The 21,710-nt window shown below is 45.4% G+C and overlaps 1 protein-coding gene across 7 annotated transcripts in view; it reads left to right on the forward strand.

Moving 5' to 3' along the window:
* CAPRIN1 (cell cycle associated protein 1) overlaps nt 1–21,710 on the forward strand; it is a 2,078,829-nt gene that overhangs the window by 1,816,816 nt on the left and 240,303 nt on the right. For 4 of the 7 annotated variants that reach the window (XM_044082838.1, XM_044082842.1, XM_044082840.1 and 1 more), the window contains one exon: nt 6,993–7,056. The exons of 2 other annotated variants lie outside the window; for them this stretch is intronic. In XM_044082838.1, the coding sequence (XP_043938773.1) occupies nt 6,993–7,056 (64 nt within the window). Of the gene's footprint in view, nt 1–6,992; nt 7,606–21,710 lie in introns of those variants that run through there. One more of the 7 variants, XM_044082843.1, reaches the window with a different exon arrangement.

Raw genomic sequence — 21,710 nt, forward strand, 5'->3', positions numbered from 1 at the left:
TGTATGATTTTAGTTGCTTATTCTATTTCTTATAACATTTAGGTATTTTAGATACAGAATAACTGTTTTAAGCAACAATTACATAAAATATAGGAAATAATTTTGCCCTAAAATCTCAGGACATTTGCCATTTTTGCAATTTTTTGTCAGGGCACAACTGCCCAAAGAGGGGACTGCCCCTTGCAAAGTGGGACAGGTGGTAACCCTAATGGCACCTGCTTCTGACCCCTACCCTGCTTTCCCAGCAGAAGAGCCAGATTCTACACCCTCAGCTTCAAACCCTGAACCTGGCAGCCTGGATAATTACCTGATCTCTCCGTTACCATCCCTCAGTAAACAAGTGTTGGATGTTATTCTGGAGGCAAGGAGGCCTAGTACTAGAAAATCTTATGCTGCTGTTCCTGGAACCAGACTCTGTGGATGGGCATAGCAGTGCCCAATTTACCTCAGATTCTTCAATACTTAACTGAGATGCTTCACAAGGGCCTTTCCTTTTCCTCTATCAAAATTCATGCCTCAGCCATTTCAGCTCATTACAACACAGAACCACCCCCTTTTCTCATCCTCTGCGCAAGCAGTTCCTCAGAAGGGCCAAAAACTTAAGACCACCCAAGAGAGCCCCTAATCCAGCCAGGGACCTTAACTTTGTATTGGAAAAACTTAGTTTACCTCCTTTTGAGCCAGCTGCAGAGCTGAAATTCCTTTCTTGGAAAACATGGATAGGACAGAAGGTTTATACCTCTTCCACCCTAGTCCTTCACCTAGTCCTCAGAGCTATCAACTATCAAACCCATATGATAAAATATGCCTTGGACTTAGTGTCATAAGCCTCTACTCTCCTGTCATCCATCCACCAATTGCCCTACCAAAACTGAGGTAACATCAAAACTGTCCCTGGCTTTTTAAGTAACCAGATATTCTATTAGTTGAAGTTATGGTGCAGCAGAGGCCTCTGCACAGTCCGTAGCTTCTGCATCAGTACTCCACAGATACTCTTGGCTACGCCTTCATCCCTACCAGAATATTTCAAGTCTAAAATCCTAGACACCCTGCTAGACCACAACCTTTTGTTGGGTAAACAGTCTGCAGACTTTTTCAAAAACCTTCAGGAGAAAAGTAAAGAGCTTCAAGACATCAAGCACCTACTAGTGTCCCCCCATTCCAAAATATTACAGAAATTACCCTGCTATGACTACCTTTGTCTGGAGGACCCCCTCCTGTGCTTACCCCCTTCCTCTTCCTGGCATAGGAGTGGAACCACGAGGCAGACCACCTCCAGACCAGTTGCTTCACAACCTACTTCACAGCCTTTTCATGATAGTAGTGGACCCAACAGTAAGTGGCTGCCTTGCCCACCTCCCCTATCAGCCCACCTCTCCCACTGCCTCCCCATTTGGAAATCCATCACATCAGACCACTGGGTGCTGGCAATAATACAAAATGGATATTTCCTTTCTTGGAAGGAAAAGCCCCCTTCAAGGGGCATTCCTTTTCCCCAAAAAAATCAGCTGCATCGCATTCCTCAGATGCTGCAAGACCTTCTGAACTTAGGAACTATAGAATCTCTCCCTTGGACAGGAAGGAAAAGGTTTCTACTCAAGACTATTTCTGATCCCCAAAAAAGATGGGCCTTGGAGACCAATACTAGATCTGTCCTTTCTAAACCTTATTCCTAAAAGTTAATCATTCAAAATATTATCCCTTCAAACTCTACTCCCACTTTTGCCAGCCCAGGCCTTTATGGCCACACTAAGATCTAAAGGAAGCATACCTCCATATTCCCATAAAACCCTCCCACAGAAAATTCTTGCATTTCACACTGGGTCCTGCTCTCACTTTCAATTTACAGCCTTTCCCTTTGGTTTATCTACTGCACCCAGGGTATTTACAAAATTCCTAGCCCCAGCTATAGCCTTTTGCAGAACCAAAGGTGTCCAAATCTGTCATTACCTGGACATCCTTATTCTGTTGCAGAAACACAGGACACCCTTCAAAACCATCTGAGGTTCACCACTTCCCTGCTTCAGAGCCTGGGGTTCACCCTCAACATCCATAAATTATCCTTAACCCCCCAGCAGGACAAAATCTTTCTGGGCTGCAGGATCAGAACAGACCTGATGCGGGCTTTCCTCCCTCAGGACAAAGTTCGTTCCCTCTCTCCCCATTTCCATAGCCTACTACAGGTTCAGCAGATATCTGCAAGACGATTCTTGAAAATCCTGGGGCTAATGGCAGCCACTATCCCTATGCTGCCTTTACCTAGAATGCACATGCAAAAACTGCAGTGGTACTTAAAAAAGTTGTGGTCATAACACCAACATCCTCTAGAGTGCCAAATTACACTCCTGCCCTGCCTCAAAGCAGAACTAAGGCGGTGGATTCAACAGATACAACTGTACCCTGGCCTTCCACTCCAAACACCCACCCTAACCCCACACGTGCATACTGGTGCATCAGACCTAAGGTGGGGGGCTGCCATGAAAGACTTCATGGTGCAGGAGACCTGACACCCTACCCTCCAAATGAAACGTACCTTGATCTGGCCAAAGCCTTCGACACTATTCCCCACTCGGGCATAATACATAAACTCTCTCGACTAGGTTTCAGATCCGTATGTTACCAGATGGGTAGCCAACTGGCTCAGTGATAGAACCCACCAAGTCAAAATAGGGGAAGCCACCTCAAGCAGTAGACCCATATCAAGTGGCATACCCCAGGATTCGGTCTTAGGACCTCTCTCTTATTTGGGATAATACTTTTCTGATGTACAGGCCAAAACCAGTGGGCTATGGCTGACCAGGTTTGCAGATGACTGCAAGTTGGGAGCTGTCATCAGTTCCCCTAGTGATGTGGACATCCCCCAAGAGGGTCTCACCCAAACAAGTGACTGGTGCCAGAAACATGGCCTCAAGCTGAATACAAAAAAAAAATGCATCATCCTCTTTGGGGAGAGATGCCCCCACAAATTATCACATTAATAACAACGTTCTAAGCGCGCAGTCAGTCGTGAGAGATTTGGGCACCCAGATTGATAGCCTGACTTTTGACCACCATATTGCTTCCATTGTATGGGAAAGCTTTCGACGTGGCCCACCTCATAAGTAAGGTTATCTCATCTAGGGACAAGGAGGTCATAACATCCCTGTATTCTGCCCTTATAAGGTCCATTATTGAGTACAGTGCCCTATTCAGCATGTACCTCGCAAAGCACATGCAGCAGCTGGAGAGACCACAGAGGTTCCTCACCAGGAGAATCCAGGCCCTCAAAAATCTACCATATACATATAGGCCGAAAGCCTTAGGCCTCTACTCTGTTTCATACGAACTCCTCAGAGGTGACCTCTGTCTGGCATACAAGGTGATCTCGAACCCGCCTTGGTGGGACTGTTGCATATCCACAAGTCAAGCTCCTCTTGAGTAACCCACATACGCAGACTCATCCTGGTCTGTGACATCAGTAGGACTTGCTGGTGGGACAGATTTGTGTCCCAGAGACTCCCCCATATATGGAATAAACTCCCTGTCCACATCAAGCAGAGTACCTCTTTACTCCTTTTTAAGCGCAGTCTGGATGGGAAATAGAAAATACATCCCTGGGATTCCACCCGTATCCTTGCTAGACAGGGGCATCGGGTGCTAATTTGTCTATGCATAGGCTAAACTCTTGGCTAGGCTTATAAGGGCCTCAGGGCCAGTAGCCTAGTAACTTTATATGATCTTATGTGAGGGAAATGACAGCAGTTCTGGCCCGGAAAGCCTTTCTCCTTATTCTGCAACCAGACCCCCTTCAAATCTTCACAGACTACAGCACAGTCATGTGGTATCTCAAACAGGGAGGGACCAAGGCCTTAACTCCTCTACTGGGATAACATTACAAGTTTAGGACCTTGCCTCCAGAAACAGCTTATCCCTGCAGGCAACATACATCCCTTTCCAGGACAACAGACACACTGATATTCTCATCAGAACATCTTATATACAACACGAGTGGATGTTGAACAGGGACATTTTTCTAGACATTGTTCACCGGTGTGGCACACCTTGGATAGATTTGTTTGCCTCCCCCCAGAACAGACAATTGGAAGAAATTCTGCACCAAGGATCACTTTCCACTTGCCTGGAGGGTAGATGCCTTTAGCATTCCATGGAAGGGGCAGTTTTTCTATGCATTTCCACCTGTCCCTCTCATTCAAAAAGTCCTCCTGAAAATCAAGAGGTGCAAACCAAAAATCTTGATGGTGACTTCCTTCTGGCCAAGGCAGCACTGTTTTCCCCCTACTTCTGTCATTAGCCAAGGGCAATCAGCACAAGTTATCTCACAAGGCGGACCTACTCACACAACAGAAGGGAACTCTTATTCACCCTCACCAACAAATGTTAGGTCTAACACTCTGAGTGATAAACTTTTAAACCGTTTCAGATACCCCTACTCGGAGGATGTGTTTTTAGTCCTGACGGAGGCCAGGAAACCTACTACAAGGAGAATCCTACTTATCAAAATGGGAGAGATTCTCCAACTGGTGCCTCCATAAGCACATGGATTCCTGTCAGGCAGAGCCCCCCCCCCCCAGTCCTTGTGTATGAACTCATTAAGGCTGGTCTTTCGTACTTTTCAGTGAAAGTCCACCTGTCAGCAAATTCTGCCCATCTACCATTAGAACCCCCTTTACTAGCCAGGTTACGTGTCAAATTATTCCTAAAAGTGGTCTTGCACATCAGACCACCAAGAAAACCATCTCGCCCCCCTTTGACCCAAACTTCATCCTGGAAAAACTTACACTGCCCCCCATCTGAATCAGCTAGTACTGCAATGCTCCAAATGTGCACATGGAAGACTATACTGCAGGTGGCGCTTACCTCAGCTAGAAGGGTGTCAGAGTTGCAAGCTTTAATGACCTGCTCTCCCTACACTACCTTCCACAAAGATAGGGTGACCCTACGTACCTGACCCTCCCTTCGTGCCTAAAGTGGTCAGTGAACTATCCCTTGTCTTTAAACCAATCCATTCACCTGCCCACTTTCTTCCCCTCTCCAACCAATGATAGTGAGAGGATTCTCCATTCCCTGGATGTGCACAGACAACTAAGGTTTTATTTAGATAAAACGAAGTCCATCAGAAAATCAAACCAACTCTTTGTATCCTTCCACCGTAGGGCCCTGGGCAAGGCAGTTTCCAGACAAACCATTTCCGGTTGGATTAGGAAAACTGTTTCCTTCTGCTACTCCCACCATGGCAAGCACTTACCCCAGGGAGTAAGAGCTCATTCTACCAGGGCAGTGGCAACCTCCTAAGCTTTCCTCAAATGCCTAGATACAGCCTCCTTGCTGGAAGCAGCTACCTGGTCCACCATACACAGTTTCACCAGACACTACAAATTGGACCATGTCTCCAGAGCCTGGGCAGGATTTGCTAGAGCAATCCTGCAGGGCTTTGTGGAATCAGCTACCTCTACCTCCTCCCTTCCCTCTTCTCTAAGCTGTAATACTCTCCCACACTAAAAATACTACAGCATAGAAATAGAGGTACATAGAGTAGTTGTGTAAAATCTTACCATAACCATAGATGTCCTTCTCTTCCATGTTGCAGTATTCCTTCCCACCCACCTGTCCCTTTTTTTTTACTATTGACCTGTCTAAAGGGGACTCTGAGGCACTCCCCTAAACTAGGGTCAGAATAGCCAGCATATGGCACTTTTACACCTCTTGTTGACATCACTTGTTACTCTGTCTTGGACTATCCGACTGGGCATTTAAGTTCTGAGGTCTGTGCGTGCAGACGTCACATTTAAGGTCCCTGGTTTATGACCCTTTGTGTGACGTCTCACGCACCTACATCAGCCAGGCTTAAGCTTTTGTATAAGAGCCGACAGTCAGGTCACCTGAGGCAGAAAGTCCCATGCTAAGAATACTGCAACATGGAACTGAGGGACATCTATGGTTATGGTAAGATTTTACACAACTATTTTTTCCTAAACCCAAAAGCCCAACAGTGTCTCCAGTACTAGAAGTACTGGAGGATGTTTTTACCAATGCATCCGTAGAGTCAGACACCCTGCTCCATGTTATACAGTTCCCACACCTTTTATGCAATATTGCAAAAGGAGATTATGGTCATACAATAGTGTTTTCCATAGAACTTTTAGTTCTGTTACTTGGATGTGGCTAGACAATGAAGCATCCTTTAAGAAGATCCTGACATTTCCTTTTCTGACTTTTCTGTTTTTCTCCCATCCCTTTATCTTTCATTTATGGTGGGATCCCTTTTGGGATGCTGTCCTGATTTTAATTTTTAAAGGAGAGCTCTCGAAGGTAATCTAGTTGTGTTCTGTTTGTGATGTTGGGTCTTAAAATGCCTACAAAAAGGGTATGGTTTTGCTACTTGCCATCACCCTGAATTTATCTTCCTTTACAGGATGGTGTCCTGTAGATCTCCCCATTAACTTTGTTCTTTTGAGTCAAGCACGTGAGCGAGAACTAGAGTGAATTTATCATATCCTCACCCTTTTATGAATGGATATCTGAACCAGACATTTTGGGAGGGTACTACTTGATAAGTAGCTGTGATACAGTTTTTACTTTCTGCAGGAGTTTTTCAGAAATTTAGTAGTGGTGAGTTGAGCATCTGTAGTTTGCACTCGAGTGTAACTGGTCACTTGAAACTTGACATTAGAATCCCAACTCGTATGTGTAATTTACTGAGAATGCTAGATAGGTTTCTGCAGCAGTAGTAGGTATTCCAGGCTTGACACCAGTGTTTTACTTTGGTTGACAAATGTAAACAGGAAACCTAGTTTCAGCATAAGCTAGCGTCTGAAGAATAGTCATAGTGCAAATTTGGTACTGTGTTTTTTTTAAAACAGTAATCATGGCTTTCACTGGTGACAGTATTTGAAGCCTGTCAGTAGTTCATGTTTGAAGTATGATTGTAAATGAGTAGAAAATACTAGATAGATTGTGTTCATTTGCTATGTGAATTTTCTTTTCACTTTTAGGATGGATACCAACAAACATTTAAACGTGGCTCTGGACAAGGTGGACCTCGGGGCACCCCTCGAGGTAATGCTCAAGTGATGCGTTCATAATTCCAGGCATCCAGATTTGCTCTGAATTTGGGCTAGAAAGATAAGGACTATAGAAAGAACAATTAACATAGAGTACTGTCGGTAGGCCACACAGGATGAGATGCATTTGTGCTGCCTTGAACTTTTTGTTGGAGGTGTCTTAAAGAAAAGATATGTTGGCACTTGAACAAAATACAGCAATTGGAAAGCATCTTCATTCAGTTAAACCTGGAGCAGAAAAATGTAATGTAATTTTTAGCATCAGGATTTAATACTGTCTACATTTGAAGAGCAAAGTCAATCCTGAAAACTTGAAAAATCCTCTAATTTATTATTTTTCTTTAAGTATGTAAAGTTTACCACCATCAGTGCTGCCACTGCTGGCCAAATTCCAATTTTTTTGCCTATTTTACATTTTTGAGGTTTTTAAACCTAAGCTGCAGTTTCTCTTTTCTTGCCTTTTAAAAACTCCCACTCTGAGTTTGTATATTGATGTTGCTTCTTAAGGTAAAAGTTTCAATAAAGATGTGTTGCGTTACCTGCAGCCTGTTGCGGAGTTCTTTTGTCAGCTTCTCTGCTTGTGTGTGCTTTGGGGGAGGGAGTTGCATGCTTTCTGTCTCTACTTCTGCCTGTCATTTATTTTAGCCCGTGGGTGTTGGACAATCTGTGGGGCGAAACTAACATCATTATGTTTACACAAGCAGCAAGGTTAAGTGGTTTGATTTCAGAGCATGCGACAGATGAATGTCACCATTTTACTTGAATAGAAACTGTTGTCTGTTTTGCTTTGTGGTACCTTGCACAAGCACTTATGACCAGACTGCTGTTAACATCACTTGTTCCTTCATTTACTTAATGCTGTTGCTTTAGGACAACAGAATGTATATATTTTTTGCCTTGAAAATAACTTGTTCTGGCGCCTACTTTTAGCATAAATTTTACCAGCGTATAGTGGTAGTCCCTACATCTTTCACAAGCATTGCTCTTGATGCTAAACCTTTTCTGCAAGCTTGGGGCATTTTCTACACATCTTACCCTGCATGCCTTTTTCCATTGAAATCTGTTTTACTCCAATGCTTTGAACCTGCTATGCTGAGATTCGCAATAGGGGGAATGATTCTTTAAAAGAATTGAGTGCCACCTGCTTATTTACTCTTCAGACTCTGTTTTGTACAAAACAGTCAGTATGACGTGGGTGCCTTAATATGTTGACTGCCATTTTGTTGAGCAGGTTGTAATTGAGCTGCAAAGTCCTAGAAAGTCTGTATGGCTGTATTTTGAGAGTTTACCATTTTTGTTTCCTGCACAGTGACCTCTGAGTTAAATATAAAAGCATGAGTAGTTATGCATATAAAGTGGGCTTTGTGCCTCCCATTGTAAAACATTCTGTTAGCCAAATATTGTTTAATTTTTTTTTTCACTGTGTAGTATTTGGTGAAGAAATAGTAGAATTTAAAGCTGTCCTCTTTTGGAGAGCTAACCTTCCCCCAGTATGGTATAGGTAACCTAGAGAAGAAAGTGGTAATTTCTGTATGGTTTATACATGGGGTACTTTTTAAGCTTTGGCATGCATAGGAGCATATTGGTTTTAGATTAGCGCACTAAATACTATTAAGTCTTCTAGACAAAGAATTGAGTTTGTAAAGGTTAGTAGCTGGATCAATACCCGTGGAAGTGAATCTGGGTGGTGGTATTAAAATTCAGGGTTCATTTCCTATTAGGAGAAACTGTAGTCCAGTCACGTGGGTTGGGGGGCTGGGCAAACAGTGCAAAAGTTTACACTAAAGGCGGGTGACACTAATTTCTTGAAATACTGTATCTGCTTCCCTAATTTAATATCATGTGATTTGGTAAATTCTTAAAACTGGTCTAGGTGTGTGATGATCATATTCGTGTTTCACTGTTGCAGTCAACACACTTTGGTTATCCTGCCAGGGGTAGTCCTCAGTCGGCCCGAATACCAGCGGCTTAGTATTTCTGTGTCGGTTGCTGTCACTCCAGGACTGACGTTAGGTCATCAGAGGTATAAAAACAGGCAGCCGACGACATTACATCAGTCTTTCTTGCAGAAGAGCCCGAAGCAGAAGCAGTTTGCACGAGTAACAGTCGGCCGCTACCTGAGTTTTCATTTCCGAAATTGAAGTTGAATTCTTCTAAAGCCAAGTACCCCATTGGGGATCCTTTTTTCTTGCTGTAACCGATGTCAGAAAGTGTTAATTGTCTCGCCTATGGAAAGCAAACACCACACCGTGATTTCCATTCTTACTGCATCACCTGTTTAAGCCCAGACCACAACGTCCCTCGCTGCCGGTTTTGTGCCTTGTTCAACACCCGCTTTCGCAGCCTCTGGTGCCCGCTTTGATGGATTCGCAGGCCGCTACCGAGAACCGGTCAGAGTCCGATATGCTGCAAGACTGTTTGACTACAGAACCTGCAGATGTCTACCTTCGATGGGTCCAGAGCTGCTGTGCAGGCACTGGCTTCTGAGGAAGATGTCCTTCAAGGATGCATCTGCAGTCCTTACATATGGGTTGTCCTGCCTCAGGCAGCCCTTCGGTCGGCCGGATTCCAAAGTCTGGTTCCGGCATCGGCTGATGTCGCCTCCTCCCTGACGTCAGAGCGCCTGGGGTATAAAAGCGTCAGCCGACGTCATCTTCCTCAGTCTTTCTTGCCGCGCGGTGCCCGAAGCAGAAGCAGTTTGCAAGTGCCGGTCGGCCAGCTCCTGTAATTTCAGCTTCCGAAGACTTATAAAGCTAAGTACCCCGTTGGGGACTCTTTCTTGCCTCAGCCGATGTCAGATCAAACGCTTAAAGTTAATAATTGCTTAACTTGTGGGAAACAAATACCTCATAAGGATTTCCATTCTTACTGCCTCCCCTGCCTAGGCCCAGACCACGACGTCTCGGCCTGTACAGCCTGTGCTTCCTTCAATCGACGCACTCTTAGGTGTCGGGCGGAGTTTGCAGAGGAATTTTTGGGGGCTAGTTACTGTTACATTATGCCGTCGGAGACTCCGACTACTCTTTTACCCAAAAAACGGAAGGACAAGGACCGACACACGCGGACCGTGGTTTCGGCCGAAACCACGCCTAGGCCTACCGCGGGTGTCTCGGTCTCGGCTGAAACCGAATCCTTGGTGCTTCCGACCGTCGAAACCGCACAACCAACAACCTCGGCCCCGGAGGCCTCCTCTGAGTCGGTTATAGAATTCCCCTCTGAAACCGGTGCTCTGGAAACATCCGACACCATTTCTCTAGATAAAACTACGCCTGCAGCCAGGCCTCCTGCATCCATATCCATAAAGGCATTCACACGCGCTAAAGCTGCTAAACAGCCAAAATCTCTGCCTCCCAAGGCTATTCCTCAGGGATCCACTACCGGTTCACAGATCTTAAGTTTAGCTGAGGACCTTATTTCCTTAATTAGGGGCTCTCAGCCACATCCGGACAGGGGCTCTCAACCTCCTCTAGACAAAAGGCCCAGGGTTGAGCACACAGATCCCCTGTCTTCTGATGAGGCCTCAGATGACTCTGCCCTATCAGACTACCAGGAGGAGGCCTTCACGGCCTACGAGGATTCTGATGCAGAGGAATCTATTCCCTCGGCCTCCCCTCCTGAAGAGTTGTCCTTTGGGGAGACCCTTCACTCCATGAGAGAGCATTTCAAATGGCAGGGCCAGGAATTCTCTGATTCCAGGAAGAGATTAAGGACTTTTTTGCATTTGCCTCAGCATAGACCTTTGGCTATTCCTCCTGTTTTGAATGTCATTGATGATGTGTACTCTGAGTCTAGCATTTCCCCTGACTCCCTTCCTCCGGCTCCTGTCAAACCCGATAGGTACTACAGGGTCCCGGACTCACATTTCCTTTACAAGGGCCACTCTGCTGACCCAGAAACTATTTCCCAGGGCCCTAAAGGGGTTGCAACCACCACTACTAAAAACCCACTTCCTTCTGAAAGGGAGTCCAGGGCTTTAGAGAGATGGGGTATAAAAGTGTATACTTCTTCCACTCTTTCAATGAGGGCATTAAATTGTCAATTCCATATGATACAGTACCAAGAGTATTTGTTCGATGAATTGCATAAAAAACGGTGTTCACCTGAACCCCTAGATCGCAAGGCACTTCAGGATCTGGTACATAACTCCCAGCAGGTTAGCAACCATTTCTTGCAGTGTGGTTATGATGCATTGGAAGCTTCATGTAGGTCAGCAATGACAGGTGCAGTCATACATAGGCATGCTTGGCTGAAGGAACAAACTCTGCCAGATCATGTTAAAGCAAAGCTTCTGGATGCGCCACTGGAAAAGCAAAAGTTATTTGGCTCCACGGCTCAGGAGGTCTTAAAGAAATTTGAGGAAAAGGCTAAATCTGTACAAACAGTCAAAGATTTTCTCCAGGTCCAACCACCAAGATTCAGCAGAAATTGGCCTTCTAAGAATTGGTCCTTTCCAGACACAGATTTCAAAGAGGCAAGAACAGGCGTGCCAGAGGTAGAGGGCAAGCTAGAGGCTCCTACAGAGGACGTCAGTGGCAGCCTCCTAACCAGAGAGGTAGTGCAGGACCTACAACTGCTGCACAAGGATAAACTCAATGACTTGACCTTGACCCCGCCAACCAGGGCTCAATTGGAAGCACCTTTGGGCGGAAAGCTATCTTTATTCTCAAAAAAAATGGCACAGTATTATAAAGGATACAGATTCCATTTTCACACATTGCCTCCGAATCAAAGGGCAGAGGCTTTCAAACAAATTTCCAACCTACTACAAATGAAAGCTATAGAAAAGGTTCCTCTCACAGAACAAGGCCAAGGATTTTATTCCAGACTATTCAAGAAAAAAAAAAAACAATGGAGGCCTATTCTGGACTTGTCACTTTACTGAATACTTATCTCATTGTGCCAAAAAATTCAAATGCTGACCCTACAGCAACTCCTTCCCATGCTGAGCAAGGGGTGCTGGCTGGTATCTTTAGACCTCAAGGAGACATACCTGCATGTCCCTATCAGACAAAATTGCAGAAGACACCTCAGATTTCTTGCAGGTTCAGAGCATTATCAATTCGCAGCATTGCCATTTGGCTTATCTACTGCGCCCAGAGTATTCACGAAATGCCTGGCATCAGTAATTGCACACTGCAGACTTCAGGAGATTCAAATATACCCATACCTGGACGACTGCCTTATACAAGCGGACAGCCAACAAACTTTGGTAAAACGCTTGAATTATGCCATCCGCCTACTTCAGGCCTTGGGATACACAGTCAACATTCACAAATCAAGACTTGTTCTATCCCAAAGAATAACGTTTCTGGGTGCAATACTAGATACAACCACCCAAATGGCTTTTCTCACAGAAGAAAAACAAGAGCAACTACCAAATTATTTCAGGAATCTGACAAAACAAACCCAGCTGACTGCAAGGAAAATCCTGCAGGCCCTGGGTTTCATGGCATCTTGCATTCTTCTGATTCCACAAGCAAGGCTGCATATGAGGAAACTACAGTGGTACCTAAGGAGTCTATGGTCTCAGCACAGTCACAGCCTAGAAGTTTTGATCCCACTCATTCCATGCCTTCAAAAGGAATTTCTGTGGTGGGCTCAAGCAAGCCAGTCAAACATGGGTCTGCCCTTCAGCAAACCAATTATCAGCCAAACCATTACAACAGATGCCTCAGACCATGGATGGGGAGCACATATGGAGGGCAGATGCATTCAAGGACGATGGTCACAAAAAGAATTGCACCTGCACATAAACCAAAAGGAAATGCTGGCAGTGATGCATTCAGTCGAGGCCTTCAAACACTTCCTGCATCAAGGCCACCTGCTAATAAGGACGGACAATACCACAGTTATGTGGTACATAAGCAAGGAGGTACCCATTCTTACCCTCTCTGCAGGTTGGCAATGAATCTTTGGGAACTTTCCCTAAAACTCAGTATAGAGCTGCAATCCCAGTTTGTGCCAGGAAATGACAGTGTACTGGCGGACAGCCTAAGCAGAGATATCATGGATCCACACGAATGAATGCTGCACCCAGACACCTTCCTTCAGATAACACAATCATGGGGGAGGCCGGACATAGATCTTTTTGCCTCTCACCACAACCATCAACTGAAGAAATTCCGCACAAGGACATACCACCCACACGCATGGAAAGTGGACGCTCTCTCTCTTTCAGCTGGAATACTCTAACAGTATATGCATTCCCACCTCTTCCATTAATGACCAAGGTCTTACTGAAGATCAGGACAGAACAGCCAAAAGTGATTCTGATAGCTCCGGACTGGCCAAGACAGCACTGGTACCCACTGTTAAGGAGCATGTCACACACGAAACCGTGGCCTCTACCACAATGGCCACTTCTTCTGACACAGCACAACTACAAAACTCTGCACTCCAGCCTGAAAACTTTGCAGCTGACAGCCTGGAAAATACTTTGACACCTCGCCAGGATAAACTATCCAAGAGAATAAAGGATATCATCATGGAAGCTCGGCGGCCTTCCACAAGAAAGGCATATTCAGCAAAATGGAAAAGATTTCACACTTGGAACACCACAAAGGGCCAAGATCCGACAGTGATTAACATTGCACAAATCCTGGAATACTTGGCAGAAATGCTCCATAATGGCCTTTCTTACTCTTCCATAAAAATTCATGCTTCAGCAATTTCAGCAGAGTACAACACTGATCCACCGATATTTTCTCATCCTCTGCTAAGGCAGTTTCTAAGAGGAATTAAAAACATCAACCCTCCATGGACACCACCAGTGCCTACATGGGACCTTAACTTCATGTTGGAAAAAATTAACTCTACCCCCCTTTGAACCAGCAGCATCTTCAAAACTTCAGTTCCTGTCTTGGAAGACTGCCTTCCTTCTGGCCATAACCTCAGCAAGAAGTGTATGTGAGTTACAGGCCCTCATGGCAGTACAACCATTTCTTATTTTTCATCAGGACAGAGTCTCATTGAGGACCAATCCTTCATTCATGCCAAAGGTGGTATCCAGGGTCTCACTGAACCAAGCTATTCACCTGCCTACCTTCTTTCCAAATCCACAAAACAAAGGAGAGAAACTTTTGCATACCCTGGACATTCACAGACAGTTGCGCTACTACTTGGACAGAACTAAGACTTACAGAAAAACTGGCCAGCTCTTTGTAGCATATGCTGCTGGTGTACAAGGGAAAGCAATTTCCAAACAGACAATTTCAAAATGGATAGGGAATTGCATTCGATTCTGTTACTCTTTCCATGGCAAATCTGTGCCAGTTAACATTAGACCTCATTCCACCAGAGCCACAGCCACCTCCACAGCCTTCTTAAGAGGGGTGGCTACGAAGGACATTTTAGAAGCTGCTACATGGAGCTCCGTGCATACATTTTCCAAGCATTACAATTTACCTTTATATTCCAGATCCAGAGCAGGCTTTGCTACGGCAGTCCTGCAGGGCATTTTAGCTACACCATCCTTTTCTTAGGTCCTACCTCCCCCAGCTTGGCTATGGTATTCTACCCATATGTAAGAACTGCAGATGCATCCTTGAAGGACATAGTACAGTTTTGTACCTACCATAAATGTAGATGTCCGATAGGTATGCATCTGCAGTCAGGTTTTCCCTCCCTCCTACCCCTCTGTGGTACTTCTTGGGTAATTATCCCTCTTTTTAGCTAGCTGGGGTTATCTGTTATGGTGTATTTGTTTTATATTACTGTGCATGCTTGGAATTTTTTGCATTTCTCCAAATTTAGCCTTCTTTAGAGGGCACCTGGCATCTGGGGCAAGAAAAACTGAGGAAGATGGCGTCTGCTGATGCTTTTATACCCCAGGCGCTCTGACGTTGGGGAGGAGGCGACATCAGCCGACGCCGGACCCAGACTTTGGAATCCGGCCGACCGAAGGGCTGTCTGAGGCAGGACAACCCATATGTAAGGACTGCAGATGCATACCTATCGGACATCTACATTTATGGTAGGTACAAAACTGTACTTTCTTCGCACTACCAGTATTAGTCACAAACCGACGACTTTTCGCGTTTTTAGTTCTCTCTAAAACTACAGAGTTTCTAAGGCCCAGAGTATGAGCTATGCCTAAAAAACTGACTATCCAAACTCGTGCGCCTGCTTCCTTGCCACAATCTCCGATACTTAAAATGGCGGAAGACATTATCATGCTGATTTGAGGAAGCCAGCCTTCCCCTGCTAAAAGGAAGAGAGACTTGACCCAGCAGCTTTATCTGACCAAGAGTCTGACTCTGGTTTCTGATTATGAAGACATGCCCTTATCTGCTTATGAGGATTCAGATGCAGAAGAATCCATTCCTTCTTCCTCTCCTCCATAGGATTTTTCTTTTGGTGAAACCCTACATACTTTGAGGGAGCATTTCCATTGAGAATGCCAGGATTATCCTCAGTCCAAAAAGAGACTCCGGGAATTTTTAGATTTACTACAGCACAAGACCCTTAGCTATCCCTCCTGTTCTGAATGTTGTGGATGATGTCTTTATGGAATCCAGTCTAACTCCTGATACTTTACCTCCTGCTCCCAGGAAACCTGACAGGCACTACAGAGTCCCTGACTCGCACAAATTTCTTATCAAGAATCCAACTGCTGACCCAGAGGTAATCTCCCAAGGACCTAAAGGAATATAAGCAACCACAGCTACGAATCCCACCCCCTCGGACAGGGATTCCCGAGCCTTAGACAGATGGGGTAAAAAAGTATATACCTCTGCAACTGCCATTAGAGCATTGAACTGTCAGTTCCACATGCTGAAATACCAGCAAAATGCCATGGAACTCATTAAACAAAAATGATCTGTCTTCCCTGACCGTGCAGAAAATAAAGAATTACAGGAACGTATGCATTCTGCAAGCCAAATTAGTAAGCATACCCTGCAATGTGGGTTTGATGCCCTAGAAGCATCCTGCAGGGCAGCAGTAACAGGTTCTGTACTTAGAGGGCATGCTTGGCTTAAGGAGCAAACCTTGCCAGATCGTCTCAAATCAAAATTATTGGACACACCTCTGAACAAAGACGATCTGTTTGGCACCAAAGCAGAAGAGGCTTTAAAAAAGATGGAAGAAAAAGCTAAGCCTATGCAGACAGACTTTGCAAGTCCAGCCTCCCAGATTCACTAGACATTGCCCCTCAAAACATTGGTCCTTTTCAGCCCATCAAGGCCACCTCAGACTAGACCTAGGGGAAACAGACTTCCCCCAGATAACAGTCTTAGGGTATGCAGAGATCTAAGCAATGGAGTACTTCCACGTCTAAAACAGGGAGTGCTAAGCCACCCCCTTATGGGAAGCATTCACAATGACTTCTTAACTCCTCCTCTCACCTCTTCCTAACTGCTCGTGCCCCTAGGTGGAAAACTTGCCTCCCATGCAAAAATTGGGCCTCCATCACCAACGATCGATGGGTCCTCAACATAGTGTCCCAGGGGTACAAATTTTATTTCCACATGCTGCCAACCCCAAAAGGGTTCCCAGATCTTCCTCAAAACCAGTGGGCAAAGGCACAAAACCATGCTTATTCCCTGCTCTACATGAGGGCAATTCAGCCTGTTCCTGCAGAACAGATAGGCCAAGGTTTCTACTCCAGACTTTTCCTGGTACCCAGAAAAGAGGGCACCTGGCACCCAATCTTAGATCTATCCATTCTAAACACCTTCTTGGTGGTACCAAAATTCAATGTACTCACCCTCCAGCAGCTTCTCACAATGATGTCCAAAGATGCCTGGTTAGCCACCCTAGACCTAAAAGAAGCCTATCTGCATATCCCAATTAGAGACGCTTGCAGGAAATATGTTTCAGGGCAGGATCTTTGCATTATCAGCTCTCTGCACCCTTTGGCTTATCCACTGCTCCCAGAGTTTTCACAAAATGCCTAGCTCCAGCCATTGCTCTTTGCAGACAAAGAAATATTCAGATTTACCCTTACTTGGACGACTGCCTGATTCATACAGACAGAGAAAAAGCTGTTACAGCACCTGAAATTTGTAAAGGACCTACTAACTTCACTGGGGTACACTATCAACAAAAAGAAATCTAAACTAGTCCTCCGTCAAACAAATGTATTCCTGGGAGCAAGCCTGGACACAGCAGCCCAGATGGCATTCTTAACTCCAGACAAACAAGCCTATCCGACCAGTTACTTCTCTCAACTGGCCACCAGAACCCAGTTATCCGCAAGGAAAATCCTGCAAGCTCTAGGGTTCATGGCCTCCTGCATTCTGCTAATGCCATATGCCAGACTGCTTATGAGGAAACTTCAGTGGTACTTAAAAAGCCTTTGGTGTCAACATTCGCAGGACCTGGAAACTGTTATACCTATGATACCTTGTCTAAGGAAAGATTTTCTTTGGTGGGCAGTAGCATGCAACCACAACAAGGAATTTCCCTTTTCTCAACCCCACGCCGCCCAGACCCTAACCACAGATGCATCAGACTATGCTTGGGGTGCACACTTGGACAGCAGGTGCATTCAGGGCCACTGGAGCTCAAATCAAATTCATCTGCACATCAGCCAAAAAGAGATGCTAGCTGTTAAGCACACTCTGACAGCTTTCAGATATTTACTCTATCCAGGGCCTCTAATCAGAACCGACACCACAGTGATGTGGTACATCAACAAGCAGGGGGGAACCCTCTCTTAGCCACTCTGCAGGCTAGCCATGACCCTTTGGAACACCACCTCAGCCATGCATATTAACCTGCAAGTTCATTTCCTGCCAGGCAACTAAAACTTTCTGGCAGACAACTTAAGCAGAAATCTCCTAGACCCACACGACCGGCAATTAAACCACAACACCTTCAGCCTTGTAACCCAAAAATGGGGTACCCCTTAGGTGGACCCATTTGCCTCCCACTACAACCACCAGGTCAGCAAATTCTACACCAGGGAACCTCACAGGAAGGCCTGGAAAGTGGATGCCCTATCTTTCCAGTGGGTAAATCTCTGAAACTATGCCCCCCACTCCTCTCAAGAGTATTGCTCAAGATAAGACAGGACAGACCAAGGGCAATTTTGATTGCCCCAGACTGGCCACACCAGCACTGGTTACCCACTCCTGCGCAGTCTCACCATTGCCTCCATGGCACCTCCCCCAGATTCCAACTCTCCTGACTCAGCAGGAGGGAGAGTTCTTGCATCCACAATTGCAGAACCTGAACCTAGCAGCCTGGCTTATTCCTTGACTTCTCCTCTAGTGGCCAGCCTAAGCAAGCATGTCCTGGATGTCCTATATGAAGCCAGACAACCCAGTACTAGAAAATCCTATGCTGACAAGTGGAAAAGATATTGTTCCTGGATCCAGACCAAAGGAGCTGACCCAGCACAGCCCTCCTTACCTCTCATTATGGATTACCTAGCAGACCTACTCCACAGGGGCCTATCCTTCTCTTCCATTAAAATCCATGCCTCTGCCATCTCTGCACATTACAACACTGAGCCACCTCTCTTCTCACACCCTCTCTTCAAGCAGTTCTTGAGAGGGGCTAACAACTTAAGGCCACCAATAAGAGCCCCTACCCCTGCTTGGGACCTTAACTGTGTGTTGGAAAAGCTCATGCTTGCCCCCCCCCCCCTCTTGAGCCTGCAGGTTCAGCAGAGTTAAATTCCTCTCTTGGAAAACAGCCTTGCTTCTGGCCATCACTTCAGGTAGAAGTGTATTTGAGCTACAAGCACTTATGGCTATGGAAAACTTCCATTTTTTCATGCTGACAAGGTTTCCCTCAGGACTAACCCAACTTTCATGCCTAAAGTGGTGTCCAGTGTGGCTCTCAACCAATCTATCCTTTTGCCAACTTTCTTCCCTATTCCTCAAAGTAAAGGGGAATGGATCCTGCACTCCTTGGACGTGCACAGACAGCTCAGGTTCTACCCTGATAGGACTAAGCCCTTCTGGAAATCTGACCAGTTACTACTCAGCTTTGCACCAGGGGCAGATGGCAAGGCCATTTCAAAGCAAACAATTTCCAAATGGATAGCACACTGCATCCATTTCTGGTACAAGCACCATGGGAAACTAATCCCTCAGGGGGTCAAAACACACTCCAGTAGGGCACCTTCCACCTTTACAGCATTCTTCAGGGAGTCCCTACCAGGGACATCCTGGAAGCTGCTACCTGGAGTTCTGTACACACCTTCACCAAACATTACCACCTGCCTATCTTTTCCAAATCTTGGGCGGGTTTTGCAACAGCAGTCCTGCAAGGCATACTAGCCAGCCCCAACTCTTCTTGATTGCCTCCACCCTTTTTCAGCTTTGGGAATCTACCCAAGTGTGATGACTGCAACAGTGAAACACGAAGAACCTAGTACAGTTGTGTGGGCTGCTAATGAGCCAAAGCAAGACAAGTATGTGGTAAGAACAATCACAATTGACCAAGGACTGCTCTGAAACTGAGGGTCATTGTACCTTCCGAAAGCGTGTTGCTCAAGTTACTTGGATTAAAGCTTCTGTATTGGGTGTTGAATCCAGCTCATTTTGTGTTCTTCACAGTTGTGTGTATACTTATCTTAAATGTAGATGTTTGAGTGTATTCACTGTTGGAGTCCTGGTTTCCCTCCCTCCAGCCCCCTTGTCTCTCTCTCTGTCTCTCCTGTCTATTACTCACCCTTTTCAGGAGTATTGGTATTTACTTTTTACTGGTGGCGATTTCCCACCATAACTTAGCTCCCTATTTGAGGGGCTCCTGACATTTGGGGCAAGAAAAACTGATGTAATGGCATCTGCTGCCTGTTTTTATACCCTTGATGACCTGAAGTCAGTCCTGAAGTGACAGTAACCGACACACAAATACTAAGTTTCTGGTATTCAGGCCAATTGAGGGCTATCTGCAGGCAAATAACCCAAGTGTGATGACTGCAAGAGTGAATACACTCATATCTACATTTATGGTAAGTGTACACAACTGTACTTTCAACTCCCTTTCAGGATAGGACCACAATTCATCCCAAAGCCAGCTCCAGCAGGTACCTTTGCTTCTAATCAAACTAGGCTGCATCCCTGTACGTTAGCAGATAGGTGGTGAAAGATCAGATTTTTTCACTGCCTTGGCATTTGGGCTTGAATGATATGGTTGGAGATGAACAACACTTCTTTGATAATGATTTTAGTTCATATACTAGGCATTGAAGTGTGCAGTTTTTAACTTTTAAGCAATATAGACTGAGGAATTAGATGTATGTTTTAAATCTATCTGTGTGTAGCCCATTGGGATGAAGTGCTGGCTGTGACTCAGGCAATCCAATTTTAATTATTGGCTCCATCTCAGGAAGAGCTCTGGTTAGGAAGGAGGAAAAGGGGTAGCTTCTTACCGGTAGCGACTCTTGGTTGAATATGCTGCTGTGGGGCAGTTGAAGTCCTGTCTCCCACAGCAAGACCATTGCTGTGGGAAGAATTGTGGGCATGGCTACCCAAGCTCTTGTCTGTTAACTTTCGCATGGTGCACATGCTTCTGCTTGGGTAGTCTGTTGTCCATTCAGTGATGAGTCCTTGCATTCCCACCAAGGAGTTCTCTTGGCGGCCTTGTTGACTGCTATGTCAGGGACCACTATTTTTTGATAGGGGAAAGAATGGGCTTGGAGATGCCATTTCAGCTTGCTACACGCGCAGCAACTTGATGGTTGGCAGGCATTGGGTCAAAAAAATACCACACGGGAAAAAAAATGTCCTACATTTTTTTATGATGTATTTTGACTGGGATGCAAGACTTTTACAGACTCTCAAAAGCATTAGTTGCTGTCGAAGAATATAATCTGCATTGAATATTTGATGTTATGTTGTCCCATCTTGCCTTCGTTCTTGCTGGTTGGGTTCAGAGCTGATCCTCTGCTCCGACTCTGCTGTTTACTGTAGCTCGAGAGCTTATACTGCTCGAGGCTAACCCCTATCCCAGCTTGCGTAGCGGTAGCTGCCCAGATCTTTGCCTTGCCGCTTGCAGTGTTGAAATTGCGACTGCTGCCTCGGGCTAAGTACTTAGTGTTTTTGTATATTGCCATCTTCCTTTTTAGGGTTATTAGCAGCTAATTACTTTTGTGGTGTCTGTTTTAGTTCTTGTTACAACTTCCTGACCTTCCTCAGCTGTTTTTTCTTGGCCGTCATTTTCTTAGACCTTGCTTTCCCCTTGAGCTTTAATTTAGAGGGTTCTTGTCTTCCTTCCCTCTTTGTGTGAGCAGCCATTTAAGTTAGAGGCTGTCCTATTGGGGGAGTCACCATTTTACTTAGAGGCTCCTCCCCCTTTTTCCTTCTCTTTCGGAAAAAAAAAAGTATCCTTGTGTGTGGTAGTGTTTGTAGTTCAGTTTTTGCTAACTGTTACAGCCTTGTTTTTTGCTGCTTGTGTTTTCTTGAATCCAGCATGTCTAAAGAGTCGGAACCCTCTGGCTTTTAGAAGTGCGACTCGTGTTGCCAGAAAATGTCCCTTACGGACGAGCACACGAGTTGTGTTTACTGTTTAGGGGCTGTTCTCCTGCAGGACTCGTGCTCTGTCACGCTTTCAGTTCCAGAGTCCTGCAGGAAAGGAAAAACTGATTTTGCGTGGCCTTCTGAAGAACCCTCAAGATCATTCGTCTCTCGTTCCTCAGCTAGATAAATTGTTTGAAAAATCCCCTAAGCCATCCTCATCGGTTCCGGTTTCGGA

The sequence above is a fragment of the Protopterus annectens genome, chromosome 9.part0, assembly GCF_019279795.1.
Source record: "Protopterus annectens isolate FY-2018-M chromosome 9.part0, PAN1.0, whole genome shotgun sequence".
Lineage (NCBI taxonomy): Eukaryota > Metazoa > Chordata > Ceratodontiformes > Protopteridae > Protopterus > Protopterus annectens.